Source organism: Lathamus discolor, chromosome 2, assembly GCF_037157495.1.
Source record: "Lathamus discolor isolate bLatDis1 chromosome 2, bLatDis1.hap1, whole genome shotgun sequence".
NCBI lineage: Eukaryota > Metazoa > Chordata > Aves > Psittaciformes > Psittacidae > Lathamus > Lathamus discolor.
The window spans coordinates 3265719-3292359 of NC_088885.1; the positions used below are offsets into that span (position 1 = coordinate 3265719).

Consider the following 26641-nt stretch of genomic DNA (forward strand, 5'->3'; position numbering starts at 1 on the left):
GGATCAGGTGAGGGCATGGGGCAGTGGGAGCAAGGTGAGGGCACAGGGTGGTAGGAGCGAGACAAAGGCACAGGGCAGCGGGAGCGAGGCGAGGGCAAATGGTGGGAGTGAGGTCAGGGCACAGTGGCGGGAGCGGGGAGATGCAAAGAGCAGTGGGAACGATGTGAGGGTACAGGGTGGTGGGAGCGAGGCGAGGGCAAAGAGCAGTGGGAGCAAGATGAGGGCATGGAGTGGTGGGATGAGGTGAGGGCACAGGGCAGCGGGAGTGAGGCAAGGGCAAAGCGGGGGAGTGAGGTCAGGGTACAGGGTGGCAGGAGCGAGGAGAGGACAAAAAGCAGTGGGAATGAGACGAGGGCACAGGGCAGAGGGAGCGATGTGAGGGCTTAGGGCAGTGGGAGCAGGTGAGGGCACAGCAGCAGTGAGAGCAAGGTGAGGGCACAGGACGATGGGAGTGAGGCAAGGGCACGGGGTGGCAGGAGCGAGGACAGGGCAAAGAGCGGTGGGAGCGAGACAAAGGCACAGGGCAGCGGGAGCAAGGCGAGGGCAAAGGGAGGCGGGAGCGAGGAGATGACAAAGAGCAGTGGGAGCAATGTGAGAGCACAGGGCAGTGGGAGCGACGCAAGGGCAAAGGGCGGGAGCGAGGTGAGGGCACGGAGGGATAGGAGCGAGACGAGGGCATGGGGTAGAGGGATCAGGTGAGGGCACAGTAGCGGTAAGAGCGAGGGGAAGGCACAGGGCTGTGGGAGCAAGGCAAGGGCAAAGGGCAGGAGCGAGGTGAAGGCACGGGGCAGTGGGAGCGAGGGGGCAGTTACGGATCTGACGCAAGCTTAAGCTGATCTCAACCTACAGTTAGCAGCCCAACGGCACTGGCAGCTGGGACCAGAGACACTGCAGAGGTTATAAAAAACCCCCAAGTACCAAAAAGGGAAGCTCAAGTGGACTTTATTATAGTTATTAGAATGTACAGGTACATTAGTGCACTGGTTCTTGTTTCAGACTGAACATAGCAGTCAGACACTGAAGTACTTCTATCAGCTCTTTGCTTTTAGAAACTTTAAGAATGTATAATGTGGGACATCTTTAAATCGTCTTCTGAAAGATTCTTAAAGAACAATGTAGTCAAACCCAGGCTAAACGATTTCCTCATAGACTGGCATTTTGTGGAAATGGTAGAGATACAAAACATCTTTATTAAAAGAAGTGATTAAGAAGTGCTAACAAGGTGGTAAGATACAGATAACCAATTTTATCATCACCTTTGCAGTCTTTAAAGACCATTCTATTCCATGACGTGGAAACAGTCCTTGAAAACTTCATTATAACACTATTTCTTTATTACAAATATTTACATACTATATATTAGTGCAACCTCTATTTCCACACTTTAACGATTCCATCCCTTGATGCAGTTACTATAAACCCTTGCGTAGTCTGGAAAGTTGCGATATCTGTGATAATATCATGATGTCCAACCGGGAGAGACTCTGGACCTTTCCGAGGGGTCTCATCAGTGGGCCCCAGTTTTTGCTTGTTTTGAATTTCCTGTGCAAAAACAAAGTGAGAAGTATTATTTACAGAAGGGTGAGCATTTGCAAAGGGGAACTGTCACACATACTAGGTTCTCAGTGTAAAAAGACCAAAAAACTCGCAAACCAAACAAAATACTCGAACACAGAAACTCCCACCCTTGGAGAGTTTTCTTATTATTACTCCTTGATTCATTTGTTTTCATCACACACAACCTAATTCTTAATCTGGACTGACACTAAATAGGGATAATTTTTTTTTTCCTCATATTTATTTCAATTACACTTACTACTAAGATTTGATATTCCTATAGGGGAAAAAGAAGCTACAGTGACACATACATCTCCCCATAGGTTTTATAAAACTGGTTCAATAGAATGAATGTAATTGTTCAAGAACTTCAGATGAAGCAGCACTAAAATATCACAGTGCACAGGTAGACCCTCACTGACTTTTCTTCCAGTCACCTTTGAAGTAGCATTCATTCAATTGAACTGGAAAAAAACACAGTGCTTATTCAATAACTAGCAACACTGCCAGTTCCAAAAGTCACTCTCAGGTGTGTAATAAAACCCACAAAGTTCTGCTACCATATCATTTTGGAACCAGTACATCTCACACTGTCTTGCTGAATCCTACACAAGAGACATTCCAAAGACTGATCAAAGTCAAAAGTGTTAAAACACTAGATTTCAGTATCCAAAAGAAACATGTAACTCTGGCACCTGAAAATGCAAGGCAAACATCATCCGTAAATGACAGAAATAAAGCTACCATGTAATTAACATGACCCATGGGGCCATCCAAAAGGCAAGGAGAATAGATGTCTATCAAACAAAGCAAAATACCTGAACCACCTCCGTGCCCTCAATTATCTTCCTGTAGTAGGAAACAGATGGGCAATTAGAACTTCCAGCAACAACATATGATCTCTCAGGGTAGGCAAGATCCCAAAACCTAAACACAAAGAAACAAAAATTAAGCTGAGATGCTCAATTTTATCATGTTAATATAGCTGTTTAAAAGCTGTTTTGCTCTTACGTTGAAAATGAGTGGGTACAAGTGTTATTTCCCTTCTACGCTTAGTGGAAAAGAGTGTGCAGAGATACCAACATTCGTATCAAGCTTACACATGATTTATATTGCCAATGCAGTCTATCAAGAACTTTACAGAGGGGTACACGTGTTTCAGAGAAGCACCAAGTTTTGCACTACTTTTGCTGAGAACAATTCTCTCTGTTTACTGATGCTTACTAAATGAACACATCTTCAGCAATATTGTTTTGACTTCTCGGAGCTTACTTAGGCAATACTTGGCAAAATTTAGAACAACAGCAGGGGTGGAGGGGAGGGTGTCAAACAAAATAGTTGCTAGTTTTATTACCTTATTTTCATGTCTGAGCCTGCTGTCAGTAATATGGGATTACCAGATGCTGGGCTACAGTATATTCCATGGATGCTGTGAGGAGAAGGCTAGTAGGGAAAAGGGATATATAAAAATAATTTATTACCAATAGCTGTTGCCATGCTTCAGAAAGGGAATTCATTCTTTACCACATTTGTCCACCCAATTCCCAAATCTTTCTGACAAATGTCAAGTTACTTCAATGGGTCACAATATATTCAGGTAAATTGCTTCCCTAAATTTTAGAGAGCAATGCGGCAGATTCAATGCTTGTCTGGAATCTTGGAAATTACATTCTCAATGGCAAATGGAAGAGATTATTTCTAAAAGAATAGGAAGGCACATCATATTGAAAAGCACATGGATGTTCAATTTTTATGGTATGATGGCATTAAGGGATGGATATACAATCGAAAATTAGCTTCAATCATAGAGCTTCCTGTGCAAAGGGCATGACCAAAATAAACTCAACTTTCAATCTTTATAGCCTGTACAAATTCAGGTTTAGGTAGATTCCAGATCTACCTAACCAACATAGATTCCAGAACTATAAACCAACGTAGAAGCAGCTGTAATTATTTTGTGTATGTATTTGTGTTTTAAGAACAATAAATATCCCAGATTGCTCCTTCCCCAGTTAACTCCTTGAAGAAGAGCAAATTCATGCTTTAAATTAGCAGTTCAGCATAGTAGTGGCATTGTATTACAGAAAGAATGTGCAAAGAGCAGATGCTCACAGAAGTATGCACAATCCCAGAAACAGCATGTAAAAGTAAGTACAATATCACACTACGAGTTTTGGCTTTGCCCTAATCTTCACAGGCTTGACAGGCTCCCTGGTTTTCTAAGAACACGACTGGATATAGCAAGTGAATGTTACAAGTACATTCCACAGACAGCAGAAGATACCAGCGAAGGTTCAGGTTACACAGCAGAAGATACCAGTGAAGGTTCAGGGTGCACTGCTGTTTTACAAAGGGAATTTGATTTTGACACAAAACAATTATGGTGCCAAAATAAATCCCAGGGCAAGTTCAGGTGCCAAATTGCCTCAGCCATGGAAACACATAACTGTGCTGATGCACAGCACGGAGTCTGAGATTGTTCTAGCCCTGGCTACACAACTGAAACTGGAAAAGAAGGAAACCAGACCTGCAGTTCTGAAAGAGGAGGTGCACTGCTGGCCCACAAAGTGAAGCGTCGATCACCAGTTTCCATATCCCACATGGAGACTTCATTATTGCCTTGAACAGCTACAGGAAAGATATTGCCAATGCAAAAAATATAAACCAGGCTGCTTGCCTCTCACTACCCGTTCTACTGACATGACACAGAGGGTAAAACACAGAAACACTCTCACTTTGCTCTCAGCAGCATTTGTGTTATTTTAACACTGAAGCCATGCACATGTTTTTTTTCCATTTACCACTTGGAAGCAGCTTCACTACAGCTAAAAGGGTCTAATTTCAGGAGTTTAAATGAAATCTGCTTTAATCTCCAGCCCTTTAAAAAGGTATTAAAACCTCCCTTTTCCCCCCCAAGATAACTTCTCATCCTTCTTTGACAAAGAAAAATATGAAACTCAAGTTACTCTCATCTTACAGCAACTTTATAAATTTTGTTATTGCAGGATTAGTTTAAGCTACTTGTCCATTTCAGAATGTATTCCTAACACAAACTCTTAAAAGTATGTAACAGTGCTACATGCAGTGAGAATAAAGCCGTCATGAGCATACCAAATGAGGAATGTCGGGATATTTTCAAAAGCTCTAACCCATGACACAGGTGCATTAGATTCGTGTGGGAATTGGAGTGAGACAGCCTTTCATTCTCTGCTCTACAGAGGCACTGAAGGCAGTGGCATAATTCCCATTGACTTCAATGTATGCCATGAGTTTGGGTTCTATCTTTTATATGGTTTTGTCCTTGAAAAGTGATGTGGTAGACAGCACACATGAAGTGACCCTCTAGCGGTCAGAATATGAGAATTGTAAAGGCTGTTAGTAATTTTCACAATGGCTTAACACTACTTCATTTTTTTTGTCCTTCCTCTCTCTCTTTTTCAGATTCAAAAAGCCAGGAAGAGCAGTGGCAGAATACAAGTATGAACACAAGTATACTCTCCACAGCACATGAGAAACTGCAAGGGAATAAAAACACTCCACCTAGGGCTTGAAGCAGAAACTAAACTGAAGCAACCTCTGGCAAAGGTGAGGCAAGTTTAAGACATCCTTTACCTGCAATTACCCAGGACTGATAGACGGGATGCATGAGCAGACGTCTGATTCGGGCCTTAGAGGGATGAGAATGGCTGGAGATAGGCAACTGAAACCTCATGTCCCAACATGCCATGGTACCATTGCTTGTTCCTGGTGAGAGAGAGCTCGCCATAATCAGAAGCATAAATATATGGGGGTTTGCCCATCTCCTTGTGCTCTATACCTATGGAGATAGGCTTCAGCCTCAAGCATTAAAGGTCAGAACAATTTCCACAAATAGATCAGGGGGTTTTTCTCTCTTGTTTCAGAAAAGCATATACTAGGCAAATGATATAAAGCAAAAGTTTGAGCTATAGTTACTGTAAAAGAAAACCAGAAGGGGAAGGAGAGGCTAACAAGAAATACAGGCTTACCAATACACAGCCAGCATTGGTGTATGTCGACAGCAAATGAAGTTATAAGGCCTAACTTCAAATCATGTTTTAGCGTCCAAGCATTGCTGCTAGATCGCAAATCCCATCCAACCAGAGATCCATTAACTGTACCATAAGCCAGGACTGACTGGGCTCCTGAATTAAAGTGATGCATATCTACCACACAGCCATCATCCTTCAGATCTAAGGACCTGGATTAAAAGAATAAATTAATTTAGAAATAGGCATGACTCCCTCTAAGTTTAAGACTCCTTCCAATAGCTAATGCTGAGCATTTTCCTCTTCATGTCACTTCTCAAGGCATCTGCCAGAAACAAATTTGTGATTTTAGTACAACAGATGCTTATGCTCTTTTAAGTCTCTCTGCCAATAGGACCTGTGAGCCTTCTACAAACTAGTAAAAGGCTGTCAGCAGCTCTTTGCAAACATAAACACAGCTCTGTGCTCTGAGTCTCTCAGTCCTGCACCCAGGTCAGGGCAATCCCAAGCACAACTACAGGATGGGCAGAGAATGCACTGAAAGCAGCCCTGAGGAGAAGGACTTTGGCGTGCTGGATGAAGAGAAGCTCAACATGACCTGATAATGTGCGCTCGCAGCCCAAAAGCCAACTGTGTACTGGGCTTCATCAGATAAAGCGTGACCAGCAGGTTGAGAGTGGTTATCCTGCCCCTCTACTCTGCTCTTGTGAGACCCCATTTGGAGTACTGCATTCAGCTCTCAGGCTCCCAACATAGGAAGAATGTGGGACCTCTTGGAGCGAGTCAGGAAGAGGACCATGAAGATGATCAGAGGGCTGGCGCACCTCTCCTATGAAGACAGGCTGAGAGTTTGGGTTGTTTAGCCTACAGAAGAGAAGGCTCTGGGGAGATCTTATACAGCCTTCCAGTGCCTAAAGAGGCCTACAAGAAATCCAGAAAAGGACTTTTTACAAGGGCATGTAATGATAAGACAAGGGGGAATGGTTTTAAACTGAAAGAGGGTATATACAGATTAGACATTAAGAAGAAATTCTTTACTAAGAGGGTGGTGAGACTGAACAGGGTGCCCAGAGAAGCTGTGGCTGCCCCATCCCTGGCAGTGCTCAAGGCCAGGTTGGACACAGGGGCTTGGAGCAACCTGCTCTAGAGGAAGGTGTCCCTGCTCGTGGCAGGGCGTCAGAACTGGATGAGCTTTAAGGTCCCTTCTAACCCAAACCAGTCTGGGATTCTGTAATTCATGCTCCATGTTTATCAGGTATTCATCAACCCAGAGTTTACAGGCAGGAACACCCCTGTTCATGTTATACTGCCAGCACTGTCATCAATCACTTACTGTCTGTGCAAATGGACACTTTCTTCAGGCAGAAATACAGTGCATACCAAAAGGGAAAATATGGTTTGTAGTTTCCACCTCCATTGTATTTGGCTTATTTAATTTCTGTACTTAATCCCAAACAGGAGAGGACATTTAAGACACCTTTTACTTTGGACAAAAGAAGTCTTTGAGATGACTGCTAGATTTGCTGGGGCCTGGACATGTCCCTCATCAATATGGAAGACTAAGCTGTTGAATCACTGCCAAATACTCAAAAACTGCTCATATGGAGAGAGGTAAGAAAGAACTAAACCATCCCCAAAGACTCCTCCCCCTACATGGTATCCCATCCCCCATATCTTTGCCACCTTACTCACATTAAAAGCCTGGCAGAAAAAATTCTGAGGCCAAACCACATGTTGTACGTTTGTAAACATTTATCTAATGACCTGTAAAAGAACCTCCAAATCACTTTATAAGTATTAATATAGCAACAGAGGAGGCAAGAAACTACCCATCCCAGTGCATAAATAAAAGAACTTGAGGACTGATTGTTTTAGGCTCATAGTAAGTCCAGTCACACAGGAGGCACCAATAACTTAGAGCTATGAATTCTCAGCCCTGCATGGTTTCCTATGAACATTTCTCTATGAAGCAGTATGAATCCATGATCATGGATTACAGCTGTCCAGTACAGCCTGGGCCTCAGCCAGCAGGAAGCCTCAAGCAAATCAAGGGATCTAATTGAGGAATATAGTAACAGCTTCAGCTCTGCAGTGAGATTTAACTGCTCTAAGTACATACCTGCTTTGTATTGGATGAATTTTAGGAGATTTAGGGAGCTTTGAAGATTCAATACCAAGAAGCTGGATGGCACCATTATCTGAAGCTATAGCCAAGTAATGGGATCCTTGGCAGAATGTAAGTGTTTTTACGTGTCCTCCAATCCTAGAGTATGTCAAAATTGATCTAAACAGTACAGAAAGAGAGAGAGAGAGAGAGAGTAAAGGGGGGAAAAAGAAGGATAAAAAAAAGGCATTTTTTGGTAGCACTTAACAAAAAAATTACTTCTCTCGAACACCTACTTAAAACCAGTGGTTCATTCTTTTCAGTGAACCATTACATTCTGGTAATGTAGTAACATTTTCCAAGTGAAAATAACACTTTTTTATATAACATTTTCTAAGTGTTCTAAAGTAAGAAAGCAACATAGCCTATGCTGCGCCTCTGAAAGCTTAACTCTCCATCTTTAAGCCTCTAGGTTAGGAGTCTCCAGGTGCAGAAGCACACATCTGCCTACTAGTAAAATAAAAGTCTACCCTACGGCTGTATCAAAGCAGCATACCATACCACCTGTGCTTCAACCAGCAATACAGCTTTCCTGCATCAAGTATCAGTGGATGAGACAGTTAAGCATAAAGCTAATTTGTTCAAAAAACCCTCAGATGGCTTTAAACAGCAGCACCAGAATATATTTATGTATGTACAGAAATGAGATAAAAAAGCCCATAATTACCACAGCTGCGACTACATTTGCTAGTGATTTCTTTTGTTAACTAATTGAAACCTAGTATTTTATAGCTGCATGCCAAAAAGAACATCAGTGTATTTCATTATTGGTATCTCCAGCACACTCACAAGTGATTCATATTTTGCTTCCTGCTCTGCTTTATTTTGCACTCCCAAAACAGCAGCCCTCAAACCCCATGAGTTTTAAAGCTACCTGGTTGTAGTGGTTTTTCCTTCCATTTTTTGGCTGTTCCAGACTTTCACTGTGCCATCATTTGAGCAAGTGGCAAAAATGGAGTGCTCATCAGAAACTCGAATACGGTTCACTGCAGATTTGTGTTCGTGAAGATGAGCTACCAACAATCCTTTGGGACGCCATCCTACAGGGAGAAACAAAACCATGGAATTTGGTGTCTAATTAGGAACACAAAAATTTCCCTGATCCCATCTACCAATAGCTGTATCAGGATATATGAAGCCATGTGAAGACAGGCTGAGAGAGTTGGGGTTCAGCCTGTAGAATAGAAGCTGCATAGAGACCCCAGAGCAGCTTCCAGTGTCTGAAGGGGCCTACAAGGATGCTGGAGAGGGATTTAGATCTTAAAAATTCAAGTTGTGGCCATAGGAAGATGGCTGTGATTTAAAACTGTATGTTTTCTCCCACAGTGGCTGCCAGAGCCCTAATCAGCAAAACCTGGGTGTTGCTCCAGGGGAGGAACAAGAAGGAACAATAATGCAACAACATAATATGAGAACACAGATTTGTGCGAGAGAACATACTCTTTTGTGGCTGGGCACTGTGTCACTGTCACACTGCTAGTGAGGACAGGCTTCTTTGTAAAGAAGGGCAGCTCTAACAGCCCACCCCAGTATGTGTGCCACTTGGTAAGAAAACCTGGCCAAGAGGTTACAATACTCACAGGATGGCCAAAAATCTGCAGCTACCCCAGGCAAAATACATTTCTCACCTCCCAACACAGTGCTTCTCCCCTTGTCCAAACCAAGAGGAGGCTGCTGCAGGATGGCAAGCTGTATGCCAGATCTGCCATATACCTGGCTGCAAACAGAAAACTCACTCGAACAGAGCATGCAACCTGGGCTTCAGACCAGTGCCTTGGGTCTGTTTCTGCAAGGTAAAGTTCTACGTTCCATGACCTCTTTCATAGATCATGTATGCAGTTTGCCAAATGGGTGCTCCGCATAGTAGGCAAATTCCCTAGTCTAATACTTTCCCCTTTTCCTCATCTTATGTTTTTTCCTCAAGATGATGATGTTTTGACTCAAGTTATATATACATATTTTTTTGTATAGCCACCTTAGTGGCCTGTGATTTACCTGGAGGTGGGGGCTTGCTCTCCCACTCAGCATTCTCCATCATCTGTTTGGCAAGCCTCTCTGCATTACACTGCTCTCGCTTCTGCTGGATTAGCTGCTGAAGTTCTGTTTTGCAAGTGGTGATGCGTAACTGGTGCGCAGACGGGGATGCTGTACTGCTCAGCACCTGCATGGCCGATTTCCTGGGCTGAACAACCACCCCATCAGATGCCTGTAAGAGGTAAGTACTTCAAAATATAACCCTTATGTTCTACACACAGATCTTGCTCTTAAGAGTACTGGGTCACACTGAAATGGAAAAAGCTATTTTTGTTTTTAATTGAACCAGCTAGCAATAAACTAGCATTAAAGAATTCATGTTCCATGAAAACAATTTAAAATAGTGAGAATTATTATTTATAGAAAAGCTTAACCATTCACTTACTCTACCCTGTTTGCCTAGTCCGTTCTGTGTTCTATTTGTAGAAACTGTGCCATGCACACCTCTTATGTGATTACAGAAGCAGTTATAGCTCTCAAGACAGACAGAATTAAAGGTTAGCTCTCAAACAATTATTTCTTTATATTGGGCTTTAAAAAGAAAAGTGTGAAGTGTTTCCCCCTTAGTTCAGAGTTGACACTCCTTTAAAGCTAGAAGTTAATCTCCAACTAGAAACCAAATAGGAAACAGCGTTCAGATGCCTCTGCAGCCTGCAGGGCTTCCAGCTCATCTTTCTGTAGTCAGTACTAAGTATTACAGCTGTGATGCGATGTGATACACCAGTTCCAAGTTAAAATCATGACATCTCTTCCTCACATTTATCAGGGTATGCAATTCGAGGGAAAGTTTTACCTGCTAGAACAGCTTACCTAATGATTGACTAATTCACAAAGCCCCATCCCTTCTTGCAAAGCATCTACTTGTCAGTGAAGCTCTTCTATTGAAGTGACTAAACTTACTTCTGTCCCACTCAATTCCTACTTTCAGAACTTGAAAGTCAGCTACTGTACTAGAGAAGATACCAGAGAATACCATGACCAGTGTCTAATAACCTCCAAACAAACAAAAATGCCACACCCCATGTGGTTTTAAAACAATTGAATCACCAAGATGTGAAGACAGTGTTTTTCAGTAATACCTGTGGAGACGATGATAAAGTGGTACAAATGCCAGCTGAGGACTCTGAACGAAGTGGTTTCCCAGCCTGGATGGCTTCAGGATCAGTTGTTTGCCCATGTCCTTTGGATATGGGCTGGGAGATGTTTGTTGGTTCCAGGGACCCAAACATGCTTTTCCATTCTTCATTTACATTTGAGTCTTGCTTTACATGTTTTCTAGCTATAAACAGTTAGGAGAGAGGGAGGAGGTGGAAGAAGAGAATAAAACCCCAAAATCCAAACATTATTACGACAACATTCACTCAGGCTGGTCAATACTTTCAGACTACATGCAAATCCAATGTTTACAGGACTGTTTATTATTTTTTATATAGGGAAGCCCCTACTGCTAGGTTAAATCAGCTGACACAGATATATGTTAGAGCTCATTGCTTCTTGAGAGAAAACAGAGAGCACAGAAATGTAACCTTTCTAATTTACACTGTTAGCATGGGTCACTAGAGCCCTGGTTGTCACCACTTGCTAAACAAAATGGTGCATACTACTACTGCAAATGCAAAGTAATTTAAATCTTCTCAGGGGCAAAACATGCCCATGTTTCACCACCTCACATTTCAAATAGCAGCAGTAATTTTCTTACTGCAAACCCAGTGAGGATGGTGATAATTATGTAGGCTGAATTACGGAGAACACTTGCTGAGTAAATTAAAGACTTAATTTCTCTAACCCTGAAAGAAAGGCTATACTTTATATAGACCACAAAATATACCAACCACGTTTGTCATCAGGCTCCTGCTTTGTTTTAACAAGATCCACTTGTCTCCCAGTTATTCCCAGAGCTGACAAGTCAATCACCCCTTTCTGACTGCTGTCATGCAGATGGCTCTGATCCACTATATTTGCTTTAGCTTTATTTGACTTTAACATAAAGTCTTTCAATGCTAACAGTTTGTCTTCTTCCTCCTCAGTCATCCCCTACAAAATAAAAGAAAATATTACTTATCATAAAGATGTAAGTAGCGGTAGCATTAATTTCTGGCTCAGAAATGGAAGGAGCACATTGCAGGATCAGAACCTCAGCCTGAGAGCCCCTTACAGCAGCAATGGCAAGGTTTGGGTCTGTGGAGATGTCCAGAGCCCAAGTGTCTCAAGCCTGACTTTTGAGGTACGTAACGAAAAAACATTACTTGTGAAAGAAGCTTCTTCAAAAGCTGTGCAATGGCAGGGTCCTCTGGGGGTGGGCAGTCAGGGAGAACACCATTCCTCTTCTTCTGACGCATATGAAGGTGTCGAAAGAGGCTTGTGATATCCTTTGATCTTAATACATAATCAAATATGGAACGGCTGACAGGCTCTTTAAGTACACTTAGCAGGACTATTTCTTTATCTATCTGCAATTCAAAAAGAAAGATCAGTCAACGTGGAGGAGGATAATATCCACATAAACATGAGGAAATCTAGCAGTAAACACTGTCACCTCATGTCTATAGTGTTTGTATTTTTTTCTCCTACCCTGAAAGTCAGTAACTGGACAATTGCCAGTAAGATACAAAAATTAATCTCTTCCCCTGAATGCATGTTCTAAAAATCCTGTTTCCAGCTCAGTCCTGGAGAGATGGTTTCAAACTTACAGTAAGAAAAAAATCACACAGGACTTCAAAATCATTGCACATCATTGTGTAAATAACCTAGACTCAAGTTCTCTTCTTTCCTGAAAGTAAAATCCATGCTGGTCACATCTGGTTTTCTCCATTCTCTTTCCCTCTCCTCCCAGCAGTCTCAGAACAGTAACTTGGTATTGCTAGATGCCACAAAAAGTTCTGCTACAAGTACATATTTCAAACTGTCTTTCTTTGGCCTATTTACACTGCAAAAATGCCAACTAGAAAAGCTCCTCCCCTGTGTCAGTCAGATTACCAGGTTTCCTCCTATGTATACAAAGGAATAAGGATGCACAAGCATGTAATTAAGTAATATTCAAAAGCATACTGGGACATTAATAAACAATCATAAGAAACTGATGAGTTAGGACATAATTTAGAATCATTAACTAGGGCAGTTCCTTACTACTAAAGATTGTTCATTACTGTTGAAAGAGAAAAAAAAACCAAACAAGTTTCTATCCTCCCAGGTGGCAAATCAGTGTCTGTTTGTGTCCATAGAATATGTCTGAACAAACAAAATCTTGCATACAATCCATATTACTTGCAGCCCCAACATTCCTTTGAGTTTATACTTTTTAGTACCTGATCTCTGCTGTTTCAAGAATAGGTCTTAAGATGGCAGGGGGAAGGCAAGCCATATCCATTAAATAGTTCCCCGGTTACGGTCCCACATTTAAAAGGCTAAACCTAATTAGGCCGAAAATGATGACATAAATGCTTGTACAAAGGTTGGAATACTCAAAATAATTAATGGGAGATGATGGGGTTGGGATTGCAATTGTTTCTTCACATCAGTGTCAGAAGACCGCATTCCTATAACACACATCTCATAGCTGACCATCTACATGAAAAACAACTTCAATATGAGTCCAAAGGGAGGACTTTATTATGATTCAACTCAATACTACCCCTTACTTGCTTACTATGTTTAGTGTGGCATAGTAAAGAAAAGACTTACATACTAAAACAAAGCAGGAAGTGAACAAGACAGAAATTTATCAATCAATGCCCAAAACACTGCACAAGGTGTCTAGGGAGATGTATTCTTTTAGCAAAATTACCACCTGCCTGGCTTACAAGAAAATGTTCTGCTGAAAAGTGCATCATGTGTTTAAGTACTGCATCTGTTTCTTATTTAAACACCTGAGAGATGCATTCTAGAGGTCCTAAAGTTACATGCAATAGGATACAAATATGAATATGTTACCAGCATCATGCAGGTCATTCCTAAACATGTGCTGTTATGAAATTACTTAACTCATTTATGCCGAACATTCTGCCCTTGCCCTTAGCAGCAGCACTGCTGAAATCACAAGCTTCAAAAACACTGCCTCTAACCTTACTTGAAAAAAATCCTAATTTTGGACTAATCTTGGCCAGGACTATGCCCAAGACAGACTTAAGAGTTATGACTAGCCAAGATATATTCACTTTAATAGCATTTGAATTATTACCTGTATTATTGGCTGTGTGATAAAGGGATGGAGGTATGGCATTAGCTTGCAGTAGACATCAGCAATATTCAAATATTGTGCTACCACAGTGATAAATCCAACTGCACCATAACATATCCAAAGATTAGGATGACACAGGAAAGGTGCTGAAAAAAAAATTAGGCTGTTAAAATACATAATTTAAATTAAAAAGAGGGAGTCATCTTGTATATGGCAGCCTGCAATGTCATTTCCTTCCCCTAGAATTATCCCAAAACTGAACCTTCCTTCAGAGCACCAAGTCATACTGAGAAAACTATTTCATAGACTTCACCGTGTCCATGCTGCTCAGCTTCCTTGCTGTTGCCCAAAAGCATATTTTTCCTATTTATTCATTTCAATCCTTGTTGTCAACTCCAGATTTGCAAAGGAGACTAATCCAAAAATAGGCCTCAACCTTATTCTGGGCTAATATGGATAATCCCAATACCAGTGATTGTTTTTTATTCTTTTTCATTTTTAAGTAAATCTTTATTATTTCCTTCTCCCCCTCTCTGCCTTGAATACTCACTACTTATACTGTAAGATTATCAGACTCAGAAATCTATCTCATGTATCTCTATGTAGGTTCTAAGAAGTTGTAATCAAAGCACTGTATCTAGTCACGAGATACAGTCACAGATCATCTGCTCCATAATGTTATAGCATATTGAAAAGCCGTAACATTAGGAAGAAGCAGACCACATCTCAAAAGATCAGCTGGTATTTTCTTTTCCATAATTATCTGGTAAATCTTGGGCACATCTAAATTAAACTTGTAAGTCTAATACAGAAGGAGACCAACTCTGTTCAAGATTCTATTGAGTTAAATGAGTTTTTACGGTGTTAGAAATAGGATGAGAAAGGACCTCTTATTGTCTGAAGGACTGGATTTCCCCCTTCCCCAAAGGCTGATGGCTAAGAGTTCGCAAGTTATGGGCCTGATCAACTTCCAGAAGTGACCAGGAGTTTTTGTTTATAGGAGGTTGTAATGAAAAACCAGAAAGATCTTCAAGCAGAAAGCTTTTGGACTAAGTGCTGTTTGCAGCTGTCCGATATAAAAATCAGAGAAGCTGCTTCTAATTTCTTCATCAAAATTAATATTTTAAGAGTTCTGAGCACTCACATGCTCTGACCAGCAATAGTTCATTAACAGAGTTTTGTGTAGATTCTAAACCAGTACTATAGGTATGTATACTGGACAGCTAAGCTGACAGTGAAGCTTTACGTAATACTAAGATTTCTTTTCCTAACTAGGAAAAACAATGTATTCTCCAGTGCTCCAACTCACCGATATCACAAGCAAACTCATAAATATGGGGCTTTTGCAAGAGCCCCAACTGGCACATACAGGTGAGAGCATTGAGGGCTTTATAAATGACAAATTCTTCAGCATCACTGAGACCTTGTTGAAGCAGAGGCTTCAGTATTGATGAGCTTTGCCAGCCAACATAAGCAGCAACACCTGAAACATAAAACGAAAACATAAATATCCAAAGTAGCACTTCCTTGCCATTCCTCACTCACCAGAGTTTAAAACAGCTTTCCCACAGAGATGTCTCAAAATAGATTATTAGTCACTAGGGAAAAAAAAGAAGCTTCTTTCCATTCAAAGTTAGACCAACATTCTGAAAACTGCCTGATAAAAGCAGATCCCTGTGCCTGCAGAGGTCCTTCCAGATGCCAGGCATAGCTGTCAGCCACACAGCTGGCCAGCAGAAGTCTGCAACAGCAAGGCAAAACCAGCAGTGCTCCTAAGGGCTGCCATGCTTGCATTTGTACATGGAAATGACAAGTAAGCAACAATGAATGGTTCTGTTAGCAGGATTTTGTCTTTTAACTTAGCAGTGGTTGTATCATTCAGATTCTCGAAAAGTCTGAACTGGATACTGGACTGATTATCAGTAAGGGAAGTCTATTAGCACAGGCATTCATTTAGCCACAAAAGAAAGAATCACTAATAGTCAGAAAGGAAATTTTAGAACAATCTTCTAAAAAACTTCCAGCCTGAACTGGCTGCGAGATTTGCCATTTAGTTAAATACTCTCAAATTATTTGCCAACAGGAAGCCACTTTGGCCCTAGTTTCAAAAATAAATCTGATTCTAAAATATAATTCAAAACCTTAGAAAGAAGCCAAGATCAAAAGCAAAATGAAAGTAATTCCTTCAAAGCTGCTGGTCAAAAATATATCAACTGCATCCCTGGCAGTGTTCAAGGCCAGGCTGGATGAAGCCTTGGGTGGGATGGTTTAGTGTGAGGTGACCCTGCCTATGGCAGGGGGGTTGGAACTAGATGATCTTGAGGTCCTTTCCAAGCCTAACTATTCTGTGATTCTGTGATTCTATGATTCTATGATCGCAGTAAAATAAACTGCTTTCCTATTCTTCTTTTCCCATGTGAAAACCAGCCACTGGCCACAGGAAACTGCCATCTGGAGCTGCTTGTTCAGATTAGATAATCCATCTATAATAATCGATCTCTGGCAACAGTCAGGAAGATGGACCTTATTGGATTTCTCATCTTTCCTCTAGCTTTAAATCCATCAAGCTAACATCCCTTACCACAAACAACTGGGCAAGTCCTCTGATTGTTCTCAAGAGTAAAGATTTTAATGGATAGCTCAAGCTTATTGATGCTATTGTTATATGTGGTACTCAGCACAGACCATAACTGCCTCGGCTTCTAGTCCCGTTACCTGGAATTGATAATTACCAGAAAACTCTACATCTTCCCATCAGAATCAAGATTAAACATAAAATAACTTTATCACTTTTACTCTAATAAGGTAGTAATCCATATACTTGCTCATGTATTAATTCTGGGCTTTGCAACCAGTTGCTAAAAGGAAGAGACAAAGAAGGGAGAAATAGCACAAGTAAGAAATCCCCCTGGTGGCACTTGCTACAGAAGGGCATCTGCCCACAGGCACAGGCAGCAGTGCCTGCACAAACTTAAAACACATTAGAGCTCAGTTTTAAAGATGTGCAAAAGCTTTAAGTAAAGCAGTGTAAAACAAAAATATAACTTTTGAACTTTACCTGAATTCTTTTGTGGAGGTTTTGAACAGATACTGAGAGAGGAGGAGTTAAAAATACAGGTTACATGTCTTGACATTTACACTTAATTGTCTCACATCTGCAAGCCAGGACACTGACCTGTGCTTTGGCAACCCCGTTGTTCCTTCTAAACAAACTCTGACAAGTTACTAGCATCACATCTTCGCAGGCTTTGCCAGCACAGCATTTTGTGGCTTACAGTCATATGGAATGTATGCCTACCATAGTGGCCCTTCTTGAAGTCTGAACACGCTCATTTTTCTTGCCATGCACCTGACATACCATTTTTCCTCCCAGGTACTGCACTAGGAAAGTTTTCTTGACCCACAAATCCTGAGACTGACTCTCAGCAACAGTCAGACGGAAGAGTTTCCAACACGCACAGAACATTACATATACTTGACACCTAATGTCATCACTGGTAAGATTTTAGAATTGATAAGTTTTCTGGGCTCACAGGAGTCTTTAAGTGAGGTTTTAAGGCACTGAAAAAAATTCAATTATAATTTAAGCCTATAACAACTCATAGTTTTCATCATATGAACAGGTCAACTGAAGTTATTGGGACATGCACACATGTGAAGTGATGCGTCTACAAGACAGCTTGCAGAAGTCTTTGTATTTACTTGTCATAATTCAGTTTTTGCTTCAGTGGCTTTAATAAAGACTCAGAAAAAATAGCAAAGTCAAAAAAAAAAAAAAACAAACCCAAAACACCCCTCAGCATTTAAAGTTTATTTTACATTAATCTTACCCAGACTTAAATGTGTCCGTCTCACTTGTATTAAAATAAATACATTTTTCTTTTAGTTCAGATATTTATCTTTGCTTCCTAAAGAAACATTTACACCCAATAATTCAGCAAAGTATTTTCCTATAAATTGTAGTAACCTTCATAAGAGAGGACTTCTGTATGACTGTAGTTTTCAGCATGCAAAAATTAATTGACATTATTATCTCCCTGTTTGGCTGAAACCAAACACTTACCAACAATACTGTCAAAGAAAGCTCCTCGAAGATGCCAGTCATTCTTATCGTTTAAGAAAGTGATCATATGAGACAGAAGAACATCATTGGCTTTCTGACGCCCAAAAAAGACACAGAGACGTGTTATTCCATTTTCCATCAGTGTTTGTTTCACAATATTCTCCGGGTCACTTAGCAATGTCACAACTTTCTGCTGGACCATTTCATGCAAGGCTTGCAACTCTGCATGAGACAACAGGGTGAGCATTTGGGTTGGAGAGAAACAACACATGTATGTGCACTACCTGCTGCTAAAGGAATTACAACTGAAAAACACCCGACTCAGCAGGATGGACAACACCAGAGAACCTCAACAATTTCAACAACTGGTTCCCCAAAGACCTCAGACTAAGCATGAGGTGGTGGCAAAGCAAGGAACGATAGAAACATAAGACATTCTTCCCAGATCAATATGTTCTACAAACGTTGTAACTTCAACTAAGATGATCCAGCTCACTTTAGGTATATAGGTGAAATGCAGATGTAAAGAAGCATCAGAATGAGTCAGTGATAATGTTACAACAGTCAACAAAATGCTTCAAGGCAATTCTGGTGGGATATGTTTATCAGTTTCAAAATTCGTAAACTGATAACAGATCAAGAGTACATTTCGAGTTAGGTAGATAGGTTGGAGATAAGAGAGGAATAAACAACACTTGAAAAAGAGAGAACTTCCAATTGCATAAAGTATCAGCAGTGACCCTAACAATACCAATGAAAATCTGAAGATGACCTTGCCCATCGCTTCTACTCCATGATGCAACTAAGAAAACATTTCTATTACATGGAAAACCCATAACTGTTAATGCACTGGCTATTACTGACAACTGCACAAGGAGGCTCTCAAACACGCGGTTGTCCCAGCTTTGCAAGGGTGATTACCATTTGCCTGCAGTCAGATGATCAGCTGATTTGCTTTTTATCAGGACTCCCTCTGTTCTGATGTAAGAGTTGCCTTCTGGGTTTAAATTTCTCATGCTTGGTTTCTAAAAGGGTAAAGTGAATAGAAGTATCCAAACTTCTTTCTTCCTTGGGTTACTTCTTTCATGTCTGGCATATTTTGAGGGATAGGGGACAGTATTTCTTAAAAACACAGCCTGTATGATGGGTCTTCCTCTCTAACTCCTCAGCAATTCTGAGCATCCTGTGACTTATGTGAAGAACTTGAAGGGTTTGGTTTTGTTTGGTTTTGGTAGGATTTGTGTGTTTTGGGGTTTCTTTTATAAATTATCATCCTGCAACTAGTTTAAGAAATAACTGAAACATGCCTTTTGCTCTACCAGAGGGAATACGTGTGGCATGTTTACCAATTACAAATAATCACAGATTGATCTACTTAACCCAAAAGAGAAATGACAACTTTTAAACCACAAATTCTTCCCAGCTTGGAAGACTGACCCAGCATTGTTCTGGAAAGCTATGCACCACTAAATGGCACTGCAGCTGACGCCCAGGTCACTTACTAACATCTCTCCTTTCCAAGGGAAAGAAAAAGAAAAGCCATCCTTAGGATTTAACTCATTCTCTGTAACACAGAGTAGCACAGACTAAGCAGTGACACTGCCCAATGGCATCCATACATTCAGCACCTTCACACAAAAAGAGAGACAGAAATTGCCAGGCATAAGAACAGAAAGGGAAAAATTACTGCAAAATACAGTACTATGACTGTGCCAGAATTTGGCAGGTTTTTAAAGCTAACACTGCTTGCCATTTCAATGGAAGCAGTATTTGGAATACAGCCATGTTTTTGCAGCTGACTTGTTTACAGGAGTAAATGAGTAAAGCTGGAAAGGCAATCAGACAGCCAGCATCACAAGTATCTTGAGAAATTTTGGAGAAGAAAAATGTGCTCATTTATACAGTTTTTTGTCTTGCACAATGTTCAGAACAGAGGTGTCTTTTTCTGCATGAAACTGTAACACACACACTTTGAAACTGGTCGAGACAAAGCATTCTCCCCATTTAATAGGAAGGCTAAACTTTAAGATATGAGGAAGATCAGTGCTAACTAGGAGCTTTAGCCCATGATTTGCTATTATAAGCAGGTAAGGTAAGTAGAAGTGACAGTACCTGTGTCATAGTTATCACTAGGGTGAGATGCTTCATCCATCTCTTCACCACTTGGTTCATTTTCCATATTTAGATTTTTCAGCTGTACTAACTCCAGAAATCTCAGAGCCGTTTCTGCCAACAATGCTATGTTTTCTGCAAAGCAAAACAGTTTGATTAAGAATTGTCCTCCTTTGCCAGTTTACACCAGTCTGACGATCCTCCTGATCTGACAGGATGGTCATGATGGGCAAATGGGATTGAAATTACACAACATGCTTTGGTCAACCCTGACTCCAGCAAAACTGCCAAGTACTTCAAATTACACAGCACTTTTGTCATGTAAACAAGGGGAAAGGATAACGAGTAACAAGGACTAACTTCAGTCTTCTAGAACTAGCCCTAAATGCCACCTAATCTCAGGCTCATGACTAAATAACTTGATAGAATTTAAAGGCCAATTAACTTAATTAACATGCCCATGTGGTAGACTGCAACAAAAGACCAACAACAAACCACCATGCCAGGATACATATCCTAAGGGTTACCCTTGGGGGCTGGATTCTGGTTTTAAAACATTTGTCCCCATACGTCTTCATGTGATTTGGCACCGTTCTGCACTGTTTGGAATCTGCTGAAGCAACTCAGGTTATACTATATGGGTCAGGCCAGTGCTGGCACAGGAATAATCTCATTGAGACAGAAGTCCTACTTAAGCAGCCGTTCTGAGTGTCAGCCAAGACAACAGCAGCATGCCAATGGAGCCTGACCATAGCCCAGATCAAATCACCAGTCTGAGCACTTCCAAGAAGTGTTCTATAGGAACACAAGTTAACTCAGGTATTAGGCTACCTTTAAACATATATATATATTTATTTGAAATTTAAATTGCTTTCTTAAAAGAAAAGCTATTTGAAATTAAGACAACTTAATCAGCCCTGACCATCTACAGTTCAAACAGCCTTTTCAAAGTTCAGATAATACTGTAGCTGCACTTGGTTTGAAAATAAAGTCAAATCACTGAACACAGAGAGAATTCTCTGTGTAAACAGATGCAACTGGAGTCTATGGGTACTGAGACCTATAGCCTTTTTGCACTCGCATAAAAGAGATTGCATTTTGTTTCTTCCATTTCAGTTTATTTAAAAACTTCAGCTTGATATTACTTAATTTAAAAATTCATTATGAACATACTATAATTTTAGAAGACTTTTTTTTTAAATCTACAAATAAAAGTGAGACATGAAAATATGGTTGTTTCACAAAGACCTAAATGTGGAAGATCAAGGTAATCAGAATCAATCAGTTCTATTCATTAACCATACACTGTCTTTAACAATTAAGTTTTATCAGCAGTTTTATCAGCTTAGTAAACAGAAGAAAAACATCACCTGAGACATTTTCAACTGGATTCTGCATTTATATTTTTTTTGGGGAAAAAAACCCCAAACCAAAGCAAAACAAAAAACCTCAACCAAACAATGAAGTAACACACTTAAAAAAATGCTAGTCATAGCAAATAGAGGTGCATGATAAATAATAAATACGGGCATAACTTATAAAGCTTCTTTCTAAACCAGGCAGAACTCATGCGAGTAATGTACAAAGAAAACACCTGCTACAGTATAAGCCAGTCTGTTACATAGCAGATACTGTAATTTCAGCTCCTGAATATCAAATTTCTTTTTGTGAGAAAATAATTCTGAAGCATAGCAACACATAGATGATTCAAGTTAGTTTCATATTTATTCAGTTCAATCAGGCCACTCTAAGCAAACAATGTGAGCTAATTAAATGTCAACTGAGATTAACTAATAAAAGCAGCAAAGGGGGGGGCAAGCTCAGAAAGCCCTGTTCACACAATTAGCCCCATAAAGACTTCTTCATTATGCTCTTGCTTATCGAGGGAATAAAGCTGCTTCCCTAAATTCTCACCCTTTCCTTATCTGTAGGCACACCTACTGTGTGCTCTATCCAGGCCCTAGCCCAAAGCACATGTACACATTCTGCAAGTTGCTTTTATGTGCAAAACTACAGTGAAGACTAAATGTTAATTAAAAAAAGCCACCCACAACAAAAACATTTACTCATCTAACAGAGAGCAAACACATTTTGTCAACTATTTAAAATGCAATTATTTAGTTTGGGTACACATCTACACTGGAAACTCACCTGTTAAGTGTTCAACTCATCAATTATTTAGTTGCTGCCACCAACCTTAAGTGAGTATAGGTGTCTTTACCTGCAGTCATTTCTGAGACTTCTGGGGAGATTTACTGAACCAAAACCAGCAAGCTATGTGATGATTTTAAGCAGAGGAGAAAAGAGTAAAGGACATACAGAAAAGCTGAAGATTTGGAGTTTTGACTGGATTTCCTCTTACCAGCATATGCAAGTCTGACGATGGTGGCTTCATCCTGGGCCAAGTGTGCAATACCTGGCAGAATGTATTCTGGGTAAATGTTAATGTCATTGCGTGGCACCTCTTTGACAAGAGCAAGAACTTTAGTTAGTGTCCTCACGGATTCTGCCCTCACCCTGGGCACAGAGTCGTTGCTGAAATGTAACAGATATGGAGTAATACGATCCAGAAGAATCTCTACGCTTAATCGTGGTGCTAAATGAAGAATCAGTTCCAAAGCAGCCAGTTTCGAGTCACAGTATTTGAGAGTCTGCAAACAGGAGGTTATCACAGACACTAGAATAACCAGCCCATTCTCTTTTGTCTCTCCCTCAGCTTTCTCTGTGCGATCATGCCCGCAGAGATTGTGAACGATGTTGTCCAGATCTTTACGTATGACCAATATACGCTCATCTGCTGATACAAATGTTTCCTTGGCAAACTGGGCCATGTAAGGCTGAAGGAAAGTGTAAAATATTTCAGGAAATGCATTGTTACGTTGCTGTTTCAAATAATCTTCAGCTGCTAAACGTTTATCTGGCTCACGATGGACCATCTGAGTGACCTTGAGAAAGGCAGGAGTGGGAGAGAATGGGAGAGAAAGGTTAAAGGCTTAAACATCTGTAATGCAAAATAAACCAAAACCCAAACCCAAGTTTGTCACCAGAGTAGGTGGAAAAGCTACAAACAGACCACAGAAATCATTCTAAAGCTGTAGTCCATCCTTACCAGTTCTTTGATACTGCGGTCTTCAATTTTGTTTAGGACTTGATCAGGGGAAAAGAGGCCGTTTCTGTAAGCCAAAAGCTGAGATAAATCAAACAAGGGTACACCTTCTGTGAAGAGTTCTGCTATTACACAGCCTGAGGAACAAAACAAAACCCCAAAAAGTCAAAGGTGTCAGAGGATTATAAACACTTCAGTTTTGCTTTCTATGTGCAGACAAGAATAAACGCTACGTGACTCTTAGCTTGATTAAAAATAAGGCAAATGAGTTGCCAGACTGCGGAAAGGACATAACATCTCAAGCTCTAAAAAGTGTTTATTACGCTTGGTCCCTGAAATATCTCCAAAGTGTTTTATTTCAAACACGCCAATAGCAGAGCAGTTTGCAATTAGGAAACATGGGGCAGTGCCTTCAGCCACCTGCCAGCTGGAAAGCACACCACCAGAAAAGGAACCTATATCGCCGTCACGTGGCAGAAGAGCACCAGTAATTCAGCATAGATCGGGCAGTAGGTCAAAACTAAACCATCCTTTTACAGAAGGTAAAGAAACAATCTCTGCTTCCACAGTGATGCTGAGACACAGCATATATTCACTCACACAAGCTTATATGCCCAGTGAGAAACAACATGACTTCCAAACACAGCCCCCCCATCATGTACATGACACATATTCTATTCAGTGGTCCCACGCCTGCAGTTTGCTCCCAACAGTCAGCATCTTGCTTTATCAGTGGAGTGCCCTGGAAGTTCGGCCATAAGAGCAGCTTGCAAAATGAAGTAACCATTGCCTTTAAATTCTGATTTTCAATCACTTTAAGAAAAAACAAACGAAAAACCCAACCAAACTTATGGCTTTCTAACTGCTCAAGACAAGCCCAAGACTCAAGGCAGACCCCCACAGTCTGACCGTGGCAAGTATTTGTGAGCGAGAGTATGGCAGGAGCTTATTTAGTTATCCAACTTCCTGCCTGGGGGGACTATGAAATGAGAAGGGGCTTCTAAAGCCAATATTGCCAAACTGAAAGCTGGCTCAGTCCCCAGGCAGCTAGACCTTAGATGAACCACTGAGTAACCTCCTTCTGGGTCCCATGAGGCATACACTATGCATCCCTGTAACCCCAGCCATAGGGTGGTGATGGTCTGTGCCTCGCAGAACCATCTCTTTCCCAGGGCAGAGCTGAACCATAACAGGACAGTCTGCAGTTTCCCTTCTTAGATAACACGGCGATGCACTGAAGTTATGTGGCTTACTGTATTGTGTACTTTGTGAATGAAAGGTTTGGGGTTGGGTCTGCACCCTGACACGCTCATAAACACCAGACTCTCCCGATGGCTCCGAGTACCTGCAGAAAAGATATCCATTGCACGTTTTAACTCCCCTCTTGTTCGCTGATTGCTGTTTGCCAAGTCCACCAAAGGAGTTGAAGGGTCCCGCATGTTTTCCAACTCCGTGGCAAACATACTGCCATCGACAAAGCGCTCGGGAGCGATGTAACACGTTCTCCTCCGTGATGTGTCAAAGAAGTAATTGAAGTCGGCAGGATTGTCCTCAGGGAGATAAGTTGGTTTAAAACTGGCAAAATCAGTTAGAAGAACCCAGTTCCAGCTGGTTACCATTATGTTCTCTGTTTTAATGTCCCCGTGGCGGACTCCAGATTTGTGCGCTTGGTCCACAGCGGTGAGGATCTGGAAAGCGATCCACCTTTTCTCAATGTTGTTCAGGAACGGCCGTGTGCTGATCCGATCATAAAGGTTGTCCCGCACATACTGCCTAAAAAGCATCGCAGCCTTCTCGGACAGGGTGGCCTTCTGGAAGGGAAGGCAGTTCTGCGCCGAGTGTAGCCTTATCTTCAGCTCCTCCAGCTCCTGCTTGTAGCTCGTCAGGGGTAAGGTCGGATCCTGGATGGCAAACACCTTCACGACCACCAGCCCCTCCCGGTGCTTGGCTCGGGCGACCTTGAAGAAGCGGGTGCTCCCTAGGCTCTTGTCGTACTCGAAGTCGTGGATGTCCGAGAAGTAGCTGTCCACCGAGAGGATCTGCGAGGGGGCGATGCCAGCCAGCTGGTTCCCCATGGCGGCACCGCACCACGGCTCTCCCGACGCTGCCTGCGCAACACCACGCCGCGGCTTTCACGCGGCCCTTCCGCCGCTGCCCCCGGCCCCGCACAGCGCAGCCCCGCTGCCCCGGACACAAGCGGGCCCCGCCGCGGCTCCCCCCGCTGCCCAAGCGCCGCCGCCGGGGCAGCGCTGCGCGGGGCCGGGTCGCTCTCCGCAGCACTCACCGGCGCACGCAGTAGCCGGGATCCCCCCGCCCAGCCCCAGCGGTGGGATGGAGCGAGGCGGGACTGCGGGCGGGCGGCGGAACCGGCACCGAGAGGCGGACGGGGAAGGGGCGGCGCCGTGAGCTCACATCCTGCGGGACCTGCTGCGGCAGCGCCCGCCTCCCCGCTCCGAGAGCGGCGGGGGTTGCCTTGGTGCCTGCGCTAAGTGACCCTGCTGCGGCTTTCGCGGTGCGCCGGGCTGGGTACCTTCTGTGGACCTGGTTCCCTGTGAGGGAATCGTCCTTCCTGCGTGCCCTGTGATTGAGGAGGCGGTACTGCGGGAGGAGGAACAGTGATGCGCTTGGGCAGCTTATAAGTTATTTTTGCCTATTCAGCAATGTCAGGGAAGAGCTATGGTGGGTACAGCGTATCTGCTTCCCTGGGCGTGGTAAGGATGCAGTGCAAGCTGTGTGGATCAGAAAGCGATGGGAGTAGGTTGGTGAAACAGGCATTAGATGCATCAGTCAGGACCTTCTCTTGGCCAGGCAAACAGAAGAGCGGCCGTGCTTCCTTGTCCTAATGCTTAGCATCAGGTGCCTGTGGGGAGGGTTTTTTTAGGTTACTTCACTACTGGGTCTAAATCCTGACAGGTTTTCATGTATCTGAAATAGGAGAAAAAGGGTTTTCATAGCAAGCTCTGAGTGAAACAAAAAGGGGGCCTTTCTTATGACCTCAGTGCTCAAGAGCAAGGAGAAGCCCAGCGTAGTTTGTGCATCCTTCCTTTTGCTTTTTGCCTTTGCAAACTACTGACTAGTAGAAGTAACACATTACTAACAAAGTGATGCTTGGGTTCCCCACTCAAGTGCCTGTACGGTCGAAACTTACCCAAGTCTGTATTTCCACCAAGCTGTCCCTGAGGTCACTTTAACACATCGTCTCCAAAGTGGATCGGGTTGTGCGAGCAAAGGCTTCCTGCCTGCAAGACCCTCCCACCAGCAATTGGTACCCAGGGGCTCAGTATATCACAGGGCAGAAATCTTGGTCCAGGCTTACGGTTACAGTTAGGTTACAGTAGGAAACCTGTAGGCATTTAGATCGGTGCTTAGCCATGGCTCATCCTAGAATCCTAGTAGTGCCCTTTTCACCCCTTAGGATGCC

The 26641-nt window shown here is 42.2% G+C and overlaps 1 protein-coding gene across 2 annotated transcripts; it reads right to left on the reverse strand.

The window, feature by feature from the left end:
• Positions 1–926: 926 nt before the first annotated feature.
• Positions 927–25603, reverse strand: PIK3R4 (phosphoinositide-3-kinase regulatory subunit 4). Of its 2 annotated transcripts, none has more exons than XM_065665479.1 (19): positions 24566–25603; positions 23224–23357; positions 22477–23059; positions 20115–20249; positions 18003–18224; positions 15249–15422; positions 13940–14085; positions 12009–12212; positions 11595–11796; positions 10842–11041; positions 9724–9910; positions 8603–8768; positions 7684–7848; positions 5565–5776; positions 5170–5301; positions 4085–4185; positions 2912–3000; positions 2376–2484; positions 927–1542 (listed from the first exon to the last, which is right to left on the reverse strand). In XM_065665479.1, the coding sequence occupies exons 1-19, from the start codon at positions 25293–25295 to the stop codon at positions 1372–1374; spliced, it is 4062 nt and encodes a 1353-aa protein (XP_065521551.1). In that variant the 5' UTR covers positions 25296–25603; the 3' UTR covers positions 927–1371. The 2 variants fall into 2 exon arrangements, with proteins under 2 accessions (XP_065521551.1, XP_065521550.1); XM_065665478.1 differs by having other exon boundaries at positions 9724–9934; positions 24566–25602.
• Between the last annotated feature and the right edge of the window lie 1038 nt (positions 25604–26641).